General features: G+C 48.9%; 1 protein-coding gene across 1 annotated transcript; it reads right to left on the bottom strand.

The window, feature by feature from the left end:
- Positions 1 to 3,891: 3,891 nt before the first annotated feature.
- Positions 3,892 to 9,613, bottom strand: LOC104306757 (serine/threonine-protein kinase 35-like). Its single transcript, XM_054180154.1, has 3 exons — positions 9,068 to 9,613; positions 7,134 to 7,350; positions 3,892 to 4,133 (listed from the first exon to the last, which is right to left on the bottom strand). The coding sequence occupies exons 1-3, from the start codon at positions 9,611 to 9,613 to the stop codon at positions 3,892 to 3,894; spliced, it is 1,005 nt and encodes a 334-aa protein (XP_054036129.1).
- Positions 9,614 to 12,101: the final 2,488 nt, after the last annotated feature.

Consider the following 12,101-nt stretch of genomic DNA (forward strand, 5'->3'; position numbering starts at 1 on the left):
GGCATTTTAGTTAATCTAAGCAAGAATATTCAAAAAGCCACTGCCAGGAAAATACATTTTTTTTTGTTTGTTTGTTTCTGCTCAAAACTTTTCAGAATAGACACGGAGCGCTCTTGCCAGCTCATCCAGCAGACATCACTCGCTCACATGGCCCAAGCGACACAAGAGAGAATTACACACACCCCGCACCACCACCCCAAAAATAAACCTCCTGAAGACAACTTCTGTGCCAAGGACAAGCGCCAGGGTGTGATCAAGGAGAAGCCAGGAGAGGCAGTTGACGTGCAGTGGGGCAGAGAAGCTCATCTCCAGATGGTTTGTGCAGGTTTCTTTGACAGCCTTCAAAGGGACGGTCAAAGGATAGCGAGAAAAGGATCTTTAAAAGAGCAAGTTCACAAAGCCCTCTACAAGTGAGTGACAATGGACAGAGAAGTCAAGGAGACCTCAACCAAGTTTCCACCTACGCTATCCACTGTAGAAAAGAATGTTAATACAAAAACATTGAAGGTTTGCATAAAAATAGAGTTTCTGTAGCTCTCCTCTACGAATTACTGTACAAATAAATAAAAGTTATTGTCCATTTAAATAGAACCGCTGGGTAAACCTGGAAGCTGGCAACTGTCTGCTGATCAACCTGCTTGCTCCAAAGGAAGGTAGAGTTGTTTGTCACCTCTGAGGCCTCCAGATCACTGTGGGACATGATACCTGCAAAAGAAGTGCACCAGAGTTGCGAAATACTTCTTGGCAAGAGCACTGGCCCACACCAAAATTCTCCTGACCCACTGCTCTGCCTTGAGGTCACCGATAGCCTACACACACTTAGGGAAGAGCATGAGGCAGGTACCTAACCAGGCCTTCCCCAGGGAAAAACCCAGTTATGAACCTCATGGAAGACCTAACAGGGGCAAGTGTAGGGTCCTACACCTGGGGAGCACTAGCTCCTTGCACCACCAGCTCTGCAGAGGAGGACCTGGGAGTGCTGGTGAACACAAGTTCCCCATGAGCCAGCAGTGTGTCCTCATGGCCAAGGCAGCCAATGGCCTCCTGGAATGCATCCAGAACACTTTGGCCAGCAGGTCAAAGGAGGTTCTCCTCCCCCTCTGCCCTTAGGGAAGCCACATCTAGAGTCCCAGGTCTGTGCTCCCCAGTTCAAGAGAGACAGGGAACTACTGGAGAGAGACCAGCAGGGACCACAAAGATGCTGAGGGGACTGGAGCATCTGTGACAAGAAAAGGCTGAGAGACCTGGGGCTGTTTAGCCTGGAGAAGAGCAGCCCAAGAGAGGATCTTCTCAATGCTGATCAACAGCTAAAGGGCAAGTGTCAGGAGGATGGGGTTAGACTCTTTTCTGTCCTGAGAAGTATTTAACTTATGGATTTCCTGAACCACAGGTTATACCCATCTCCTTGTATTGCAATTCATGAAATAGTATAGAGATCTGATGTTTGGCTGCCCTACATTGTAGAGTTCATTTCCCTGTGATGACAAAGCATGGAAATAAAAGTATCTCCTCTTTGATTCAAATTTATTCTGAAGCACCTAGATTTAGCATTGCAGAAACCCTTCTCAGCTCCTGTGTTGCTCCTGATTTAAGATGAGGAATGCTGACTATGAGATCAGGCTGCTTTCTGTACTGCAGCAGCTATCAACTGGTGTTTAAGCCTGCTCCATTTTAGGAAGGCGAGTCTGTTTCCTTTCAGCCTGTGCTAATGCAGCATTCAAAAGGGTAGCACCTTGTGGCATGGAGCACTGTGTCACAAGTCATCAACTCTGATGACATGCCAAAAGCAGCTACAGGAGGTGTTCCACTAGCTTCCTACTGAACAGGTAAAGGAAATCAATGAAGAGGAGTGAGGGAAATGGTGTTTTCAAGGATACATCCTGGCTGTGCTGGGGTTTCTCTTCTGGTTATAGTCTGTAAGCCTACTGCTCACTCTGGTTTCATGATGAAAAAGTTAAGTCAACAGCAGTTAAGCCTGACACTGTGCTGCTAGAGTCTTTTTTCCTCTGTATCCTTGCAAAATCCTCTACAGCAGGCTAACCAATTCAGGGCTGGCCTGCCAGCTAGTGGTACTGCTGCTATAACAGTACATCAGGCCTCCTGTTTTGGGTGACAGTCCCCAGAACTGTGGGTCCTACCAGACAATCAACTAGTCTTCAATGCTAAAACTGATTTTTCTAGATAAAAAGAAGGGTTGGTCTTGTCCACTGAGACTGCATGAAAGCATCTGAGGCAGTACCACACAAGATAAAACAGGAGAAGACTGAGATTAGTGAAAAAGGAAGATGTAAGGCAGTTAAATCTGTCCCAAGGGGGAAACTGAATCAGGTAATTGGGAAATGAAGAGCCTAGAGTAGAGTTTTATCAAGATCGGCACTGGCAACAGGCTTGTTTAATTAATGTTTTCACTGCCAGCCTTGGCACAACTAGGAGTGTGCCAGTGACACAAAGCTGGAGGCATTAAGGTTATAAAAAAGAATGAGGAAATATTCAGGGTCATTCACTGTTTCTTCTGTCAAGGGATGAAGCTCAGTAATAGAAAGCGTAAGGTCGTGTGCCTGTGCACAGAAATAACTGCTGTAACCCAGGATCTTATCGATTTGAAGCAAATCAAGTCAAAAAGGGCTTTAGGACACAAGGTAATTATGAGAGGATTAAGTGATATAGATATGAAGTGAGAGAGATGCAATGCTGGAATACATCAGGAGGAGTATTTCCAGACTTCTCAAGGACCTGAGGAGACTTGCCTAGTGCAGAAATTATTTGTGATGGAGGAGCCAAGCAACTGGCTGTGGACAAGAAGGAAGACTGCTAAGCTTATTCTCTGTAAAAGAGTTCAGAATGGGCAAACACCCAGTAAGGAGAAGATTAAACTAAAGGATAAGTCTGGCGTAAGATCAAGAGTATGAAACCTATCAGAAATGTATTTGGGTTGCAAAGGACAACATCCTTAGCATCTGGCTGTCCTTACAGGTAAGTCTCACTGAGTGACAGACACAAAAGCCTTTATTGCTATAAATAAATTCTAGGATATGAAGCCCATAACAGCAGACAGGACTTGAAACTCCCTTCTGTGTTTTCATTGCTCTGCTGAAAGGCATGGAATCAAACAGACCATCTTGGATTCCATGTAAGGCATTTAAACTCCCATCAAGAGACCACCATGAAGTCACAAGGATTAGGTGCAATTTTTCCCCAAGTGGGCACATAAAAACAGGAGTCTCACTGTAGGAGTCCACCTGACTTCCAGTCAAGCCTTTTCCAAGGCATTTATACATTAAAGAGTTCAGGACATCAGATCATCTCACCTGTCAGATGAGGACCCAGTTCTGATAAAGCACCATTAATGCTCAGAGCATTTTATATATATATATATATATATTTTAAAATATATAATGCTCAGAGTGAAAAATAAGCCTGGCTTTAATCTGAGAGTGACTACTGTAGCTGAATCCCACATTTAAGATACACACCTACAAATACACAGGAACTTAGGAACTTTGCCCACTTCAGCTTTTATTTGGTCAGCAAACGTATTGCAAGAGCAACAAATGCAGGAGTGAGGGCAGAAATCTGCTCTCATTTGTGGAAAGTGATGAGGTTTAAGGTAAAGGACTGGCTCAGATAGAGGCAGCACAGAGGATTCCCTGAACGAACACCATTAAGGAGACCACACTTAGAGGTACTTCAACCACATTTCTTGTCCCAAACATTCATTGAAGCCTTTCCCATTTCTAGTTTGCCTGTGTCTTCCTGTTACTGTGTTTTCACAACGGCTGCAGGTCAGGTTTGTTTTCAAGGGCTCTGACCTGGAGGTCAAAGACAGCAAATCCACTGTAAGCTCAGACTACAGAGGGAGAAGACTGACAGAGACACTAACCTGAAAGTCCTTCATCTCTCTGAGACAGAGCGCTGACGCTTTTGGCCGTAGGAGATTTGCCTGATGCGGTCTTCCAGCTGGAAGGCATCCAACCTTTCCTTTGGGTTAAAAGCCAGCATATCGTGCAGGAGCTTGCAGAGACCAGGTGACATGGACTCCTTGTTCTTCAGAGGAATCTGTAATTTCATGGTGGGGTTCTCCAGCAACGCTTCTCCGAGGGGAATAAACTCCTTGCCTTGGCGGATGTAAGTTCCTGAAAACAAGGTAGGAGTCATCAGGTTATACAGGCAGAGGAAAGTCTGCCCTGCACAGCACAGGCAGACAATGTCAGCAACAACACATCTGAAAGATGACTGGGAAGATCACCTCTTAAGAGGCAACCACCAAGCCAAATATTGGCAGAGGTCACTATCTAAAGAGGCTTTTACTTTGAAAGAGTGGTCAAGATGTCGCGTGAGGCTGGGCACGCAACCCTGCGCAGAACAGAGGGAGCAGGTCCGAGCACAGCGTGCATGTAAAGCAGCTGGATCGACAGAGGAAATGACCTGCTGATCCACACAGAATCATAAATGGTGGGAGCTGGCAGGGACCTCGGGGGATCACCTAGCCCAACCCACCTAATGAAGCAGAGTCACACAGAGCAAGGTGCACAGGATCACACCCAGGCAGCTTTGGAGTCAATTCAGAGATAGAGATTCCACAGCCTCTGTGGGCAGCCTGGTCCAGAGCTGCAGCAACCCCACGGGCAAGTTAGTCTTCATTTTGAGATGGAACCTCCTGGGTTCCAGTTGGTGCCTGTTGGCCCTTGCCCTGTCACTGGGCAACACTGAAAAAAGCCTGGCCCCATCTTCTTGACCCTGCCTTTTAGATATCGATCAGCACTGAGAAGATCCCCCTCTCAGTCTGCTCTTCTCCAGACTAAACAATCCTAGATCTCTCAGGCTTCCCTTGTCAGAGAGAAGCTCCAGTCACCACAGCTTCTTCTTAGCCTCCACTGGACTGTCTCCAATAGTTCCTTGCCTCTCTTGAACTGAGGAGCCCAGAACTGGACCCAGTACTGCAGATGTGGCCTCACTTAGGCAGGGTGGACAGGAAGGAGAATCTCCTTTGATCTGCTGGCCACACTATTTGTACACCCAAGATGAATTTCCTTTATTTTGCCCTGTTTCACTGACCTGGAAGATCTAGAAGGGAAGGAGGAAAGGCAGGGAGTGGAGAAAAGATGTGCTTGGCTGAGGTGACTTGAAAGAGTTAAAAACCAACATTATTTGCTCAGTTAGTCAAACAATTTTCAATTAAGATGACAGCACAGGCCATTTACCTTTGGCCAACTGCTCCTTGGCAAGACTAAGGAAAGAAAATGTTAGTGTGTTCCTAGTAATCTAAATAATTTCACTGGATGCTGAAGATGACTAACCAGTTTCCAAAACACAACAGTAAAACTAGCTTTGCTCACTCAAGCTGTTCTGCCCCTGCAGCCAGCAAAGAATGAACGTCTCAAAGGCAGCAACCTGCCTGTGCACAAAGGGCTGGCCTTGCAAACCCCTTATCTCAGGTTGGTGGGCAGCTGATTTAATGAAACCTCTTCATGCTTTGGTCTCAGATGCAGCCAGTTGCCTGTTTCTGCAGGCAGGAACCAAAACATTGACAAATGTTTGGCATTTGAAAGAAATAATAGAATTAGAACTCAGCCTACTTGGGAGGCAAAGGAAAATGAAAAGGGGAAAGCACAAAAGCGTCTCAAAGATCCTCCACAGAAATTCCTTTTAAGAATGTAACGATTTAACAGACAGACAAGCAGGTATTGGATGCTCTCAGAGCCTGGTAGATGTCTGCAATTATTATGCTAATGTGCATGACTGGCACTCTCTCCTCTGGAGATGGATTTTCCACCACAATATACTCTCCTGAAATCATTTTGTACAAAGCATTTCAAGCAAAAGGGGGGTTGAAGGCAGGTGGAGGTGGGTGGCAGCAGGGAGAAAGGAGGCCATCAGTCGAGTCATCCCTGCAAGAGCTCACATCTCTAAACTGGGAGGAAGCTCAGCCAGATGGCAGGGGAGCTTATCTAAACATCCTTTCCCAGTTTATCGTTTGGCTCTTGGAACATTCTTTCAGTGCTCCAAGTCATCCCATCCCTTGGTTCGGCCAAGTCAAGGATATGGGTGAGACCCATAAGGCAAACTGCTGCAAGGTTTTGGTTTTAAAAGCATTAAAAACATTTCTGAGGTAAATTCTCTATGGCTTTAAGACAGATCACTCTCCAACAGCCACAAGGGTTATTACTATCATAATTTTTTAGCAGCAAAAAGGGTCAAACCCATCTTTGAAGAGGCTTCTTTAGAGTAATGAAAGCCTGGCAGCAGCAAAGCCAGAAGCAATCCCTCCCTTAACCTTTAAATCCCCTCAGAGTGTATTTGAGAAATCTGGCAATGATCTTCCAATCAAAGTGACTTGGAAACACAAAAGCATTCCCACTGCCTTAGTGTCTTCAGGATTTGGAAATCCTGCCTGAGAACAACTAAGTTAGGAGCAATGCATGCTGAAAATGGATTTGATTGCAGTTCCCTTAAAAAAACCAAATTTGCCCCAAAACCCCAAACTTTGGGTTTCTTTGAGTTGCAAAGTGCTTACAATCTCCTGGAAAATCTGTATCAAAGGCATAAATGTCACAGCATTTGTAACTAAGCATCTCTCTGAGGATCGTACTCCGAGTTGTGGCTGACACCCCATCAGGCTGTGCTGCCATTCAGTGAGACCTGGACAGGATGGAGTGTTAGGTGGAGGGGAACTTCATGAAATTCATCATGAGCTAATGGAGGATCATGCAGCTAGGGAGGAAAAATCCCTTGCACCGGCACATGCTAGAAGTTGACCTGCTAGAAAGGAGCTCTGCTAAAGGGCAAGTGTCAAGAGGATGAGGCCAGATTCTTTCCAGTGGTACCCAGCAGCAGGGCAGGGGTCAAAGGGCAAAACTTGAAGCCAAGGGGTTCCATCTGAAGATGAGGAGAACCTTTCCGCTGAGGGTATGGAGTACTGGACCAGGCTGCCCTGAGAGCCTGTGGAGTTTCCTTCTCTGGAGAGATTCCAAACCTGCCTGGATGTGCTCCTGGGCAATCTGCTCTGGGTGACCCTCCTTTAGCAGAGGGTTTGGGCTAAGTGATCTCCAGAGGCCCCTTCCAGCTCCCACCATTCATGATTCTGTGATCCAGTACCCCCACTGACAACAGGACAGCTTTGATCCGATCCTCACCAAGCAATTCCTTCCCAGTGTCCCCGTCTCGGAAGGTAATCCTCTCAACCATAGCCCAGAAGATGACCCCAAGGGCAAATATGTCAGCCTTTGCAGTGTAGTGGCATTCCCACACTTCTGGAGCCATGTAGAAGTTGGAGCCACACGCAGAGGAGAAGCGATGCTCGTTCACGTTCCCTTTACCCTGGCACACCTTGCTGAGGCCAAAATCTGCCACCTGCAATGCACAAGAAGCAAAAGGAACATAAATTCTTCACCAACACCACATCTAAAAGCACACAGACAAACAGCAGGCCAGCTAATTCTGCTCTGAAAGCCACCATACCATGGCAGTGACACTTGTGGGGTAGTGAAAACAGAGCTGATGGATTTCCGGTTAGTTGTCCATTCCTCAATCAACTTTCCTGTTGTTTGTTCCCCTTCATAAGATGGGCACAATGGGCATCAGCCTTGCCCTTCTGCAGAGTTCACTCTGATTACATCTTAACTCCAGAGTTTGAGAGCTCCAAGCTACTAGAAGAAAGGCAGCTTAACCAGTCTTTACCTCAGTCAAGGCACCAGCATGAAGCACGAAGATATTCCCCATCTCCCCTGAGCATCAATATCTGCTCAAGGCAGCAATATTGGAGAAGCTTTAGCTGTTCTAAGTGGGCAGAATGTTCTCAAAGTTTAAGGGAAGAGGAAAATATTGCTTCAGCTTTGGCTGATCATGATCTCTGATTATCTGGCAGCAGTCTGACAGTCCTGAATGGCTCAATGGGATGAGAAGTTATGAAGGACATTACAGAAACACACCATTGTGACCTCCACTTCATTCCAAGAGTCCTGAAAGGCACAAGGGGCAATGGATGTAAACTACAGCACAGGAAGTTCCACCTCAACAGGAGTAAGAGCTTCTTTACTGTAAGGGTCACAGAACACTGGAACAGGATCCCCAGAGGTTTTGGAGTGTCCTTCTCTGGAGACTTTCCAGACCTATCTGGATGCATTCCTGTGCAACCTGTGCTTAGATTCATTGGTCCTGCTCTGGCAAGGGGGTTGGACTCTATCTCCAGAGGTCCCTTCCAACCCCTAACATCCTGTGAAAAACAAGCCCACAACTGGTATCAGATATTCCAAACACACAAGTATCACAAGTCTCACCAAAAGCCCATGTCAATGCACAAGATCTGTCAGCACAGAATCACAGAATGGTTTGGGTGGGAAGGGACATTCAAATGTCTTCCAGGCCAACACCCCTGCAGCCAGCAGGGACATCCTCAACTAAAGCAGATTGCTCAGAACACCCTCCAACCTGACCTGGAATGGTTGCAGGGATGGGGCTTCTACCACCTGTCTGGACAGGATCTCACCACCCTCAGCATAAAACCAAAACAACAACAAAAAAATCTCTTCCTTCTCTCTAGTCAGAATCTCCCCTTTTAGTTTAAAATCATCACCCCTTGTCCTGTCACAACAGGCCCTGCTAAAAAGTCTGTCCCCAGCCTTCTTACAAGCTCCTTTAAGTACTGAAAGGCCACAAGAAGCCTTCTCTTCTCCAGGCTGAACAACCCCAACTCTCTCAGCCTGTCCTCACAGCAGAGAGGTTCCAGCCCCCTCAAATCATTGTTGTGACCCTCTCTGGACCTGCTCCAACAAGTTCATGTCTCTCCTGTGCTGAGGACCTCAGATCTGGATACAGCACTACAGGTAGGGTCTCACTAGTGTAGAGCAGAGCAGAATCCTCTCCCTTGACCTGGCAAGCCATACTGCTTTGAATGCATCCCAGGACATCACTGGTTTCCGTGCTGAGTGCAGATTGCCAGCTTGTGTCCAGCTTCTCACCCACCAGCACCCCCAAGCCCTTCTCCGCAGGGCTGCTCTGCATCACTTCATCCCCCAAGTCTGGACCGATAGCAGCAACCACCCCAGCCAGCAAAGTTTTACACCTTTACCTTTACTATGGGACTTCCCTGGTGATGAGAAATGAGGATGTTGTCAGATTTCAGGTCTCTGTGCACGATGTGGTTCCTGTGGAGGAAAGCCACGGCGCTGCTGAGCTGGCGCATGAAGCTGTTGTTCAGCTGGGCGTCGGGGCTGCGTGACAGCAGGTACTCGTTCATGTTGCCCCCGTCGCAGAACTCCATCACAAAATAGAGGAAGCAGGCCGACTGCAGGTCCATGCACCGCCGGCCCTTCAGGCAGGTCTCAATGAGCAGCAAATGGTTGTTCGACTTCCTGTACCGACGGCTGATGGGCTGGAAGACTTGGCCGTTCTGCAGGATACACTCCTCCAACTGGATCACGTTTTCGTGCTGCCTCTGGATGCTCTGCAGGGCCCAGAACTCTTGCAGAGCCAGCTCTACGTTTTCAGGCACGTTGCACTGCATCCTTTTCACAGCTACTTTACTTCTAGTTTGGTTAACAATGGCCTCATAAACCACCCCATAGTTCCCTCGCCCCACTTCTCGAATGATGCTGTACTTGGCTTCTGTGGCCATCTCTCCCTTTCGGCCCATTGACAAGCAAATCAAGAGCAAAAGATCTGAACTCAGGGCAACCTGGAGTTAAAAACCTGGAAGGGAAGGGGATAAAAAAAAAGCTTAAAAATCTCCCAAACAAAGCATCTTATCAACAATCAGTTGCAAATGCTCCCAACAGGTCTCAATTTTAGCAGTATATGCTGCAGCTGCATGAGGACCAACAGCTAAAAGGGGGTTTAAGAGAAAGACTATATCCATGGTAACTCCGAGACATTATCAAGTACAATCCTGACTGCACAGTGGGGTATAACCACCTGGGAAGCGACATCAATTTGGCCACAGCAGATGAAGTTTAGTGAGAAAGAAAAAGAACTCTGTAGACACGTTTCCTAAGCAGGGCAGGAAAGAGAAGACAAGACCTCCTGGGTAACAACTGAACTTATTCTGACCAGAATTGACTTTTAAAGGAACAGAACTTAGCCAGAAGTGCCAATTTGACACTAAATCTGTCACCCTCACTTTCCCCTCTCAGAAATTCACTTTACCCATCATGTCCCTCCACTTCCACTAACAATTTTCTCCCAGTCCATGCCCTGATCCTCACCCTCCTCCAATTTCTTCACAAGCTTCACACTGCACTTCCCCTCCACCTTAAGCTCCTTGTCCCACTCCCAGCCTACACCAGGTCTTCCCTCACTTCATTGCATAGTGCAAGTTCCTACTGCAATCCTCATGGTCCCTCCTTCAGTTCCAACCCCAGCCCTATCCCCCTGCTTCCTCTCCAGCCTCTTGTGTCACTTCTCCCTGTGCCAGTGCTCTTCTACATTATCCCGGGTTTAGGCCCTCAGTAATACATTAATTATTCTCTGCTTTCATGCTCCACATGTTCCTTTCCCAATCCTCTTAACCCTTCCCAACATTGCCTTCAAAGCCCCTGTTTCCCCTCAAATTCTCCTCCTTTCCCAAACCCTCTGTACAGCTCCCCCAACCCAATTCCCCCTCCTCCCAGCCCACCCTAGCTTCCTCAATCTCCTCTCCCTCCTCCAGCTCCATCCCCGAGCCATGTGTCTTTCTCAAATCTTTCATCTTTCCACTTAGTCTTCCCAAACCTCTCCCATTCTAGTCCTCACTCTCCAGCCCTCAGCCCCCCACTCCTCTCCAAAGCAGTCCCCGCCACATTCCAAGCCCCGGCCTCACCCCAGACGCACTGCCACCACAGTTCAACCCCACCTCATGGCATAACCACACTCTTTTCCCATTCCCCAAATTCCCTTCCCCCATACCTTCCTCCACCTATGCCCCAAGGCCCAGCTCTTCCCAGCATCTCACTAAAGTCCCTTCCCTCTCCCCATCCAAGTCCCTCTCCCCTTCCCCACCCCAGCCCCCTTCCACCACCCCCGAGATGCCCCTTACCCACTTCCACCATCCCCTCAGGCTCATCGCTTAGACATCCATGCCACCTCAGCCTATTTCCCCTCCCCCAGCCCCCTTCCACCATCCCCTCAGGCCCAACTCTTCCCCACTTCAGCCTCACACCCCTCCTTCAGCCTCCTGCCCTCTTTCACCATCTCCTCAGACCCAGCTCTTCCCCACTTCTTGCCTAAGACTCTTTCCCTTCTCCACTTCAACCCCCAGCCCCATTTCAGACCCTCTCTCCCCAGCCTGTTCTCCCTCTCCCTCTCTTTCCACATCCCCAGTCACTTTCCTAACTCCATCAGGCCCAGCTCTTCCCAGCATCTCCACCTCAGCCCCCTTCCCCATCTCCTACCCACTTCCATATCCCCTCAGGCCCATTTCTTCCCTTCTTGCCCAGAGACTCCTTTTCTTTCCCATCCCATACTGGGCCCCACTCCAGGCCCCTTGCCTACCTCATGTCCCTTTCTCAGCCCCAGGTCCTTCTTCCCCTCAGCCCCTTCCCAACCACACCACACCCCCCCCGCTCAAATCTCTTCTTCCCCTCAGCTCTTTCCCCAGCCCCAGCTCTTCCCAACACCTGGTCTATGATCGCCGCCCCGCCTCAGGCCTCGGCCCCCGCGGCCTGACCCGTTCTCGCCCGCGTTGCCTCAGCCCCTCGCAGCCGTTCCCCGGGCCCGTTACCCTCCCCCTCTCCTCACCACCGCAGCCGACCGCTCGCGCCGGCCTCACCAGTGCTGCCGCAGTTCCCGCCACAGTCGCGCGGCCCCGCCTAACAGCCGCAGCCGACCAACCAACAGGAAAGAGGCTCCGCGGAACCAATCCAAAGTCAGCGAGGAGGGCGAGAGGCCTCCGCCGGACCAATCGGCGAATGCTTCGCCTTCTCCGGCTCCAGCAGCCCAGGCGGGGACAGCGAGGCGCCTGCGCGATGCTACCAGTGCAGCTGGACTATAATGCCCAGAACGCTTTGCGGCAGGAGGAAAGGTGCACGCCGGGGACAAACTTTCGCAAAACGCGACGTGTCTGGGAGCAGCGGGGAGCAAGAAGGCTACTGCGGACAGCAGCGTGGCTTCGTTAAGGCCAGGTGGTGCCT

Source organism: Dryobates pubescens, chromosome 3 (assembly GCF_014839835.1).
Source record: "Dryobates pubescens isolate bDryPub1 chromosome 3, bDryPub1.pri, whole genome shotgun sequence".
NCBI classification, from domain to species: domain Eukaryota; kingdom Metazoa; phylum Chordata; class Aves; order Piciformes; family Picidae; genus Dryobates; species Dryobates pubescens.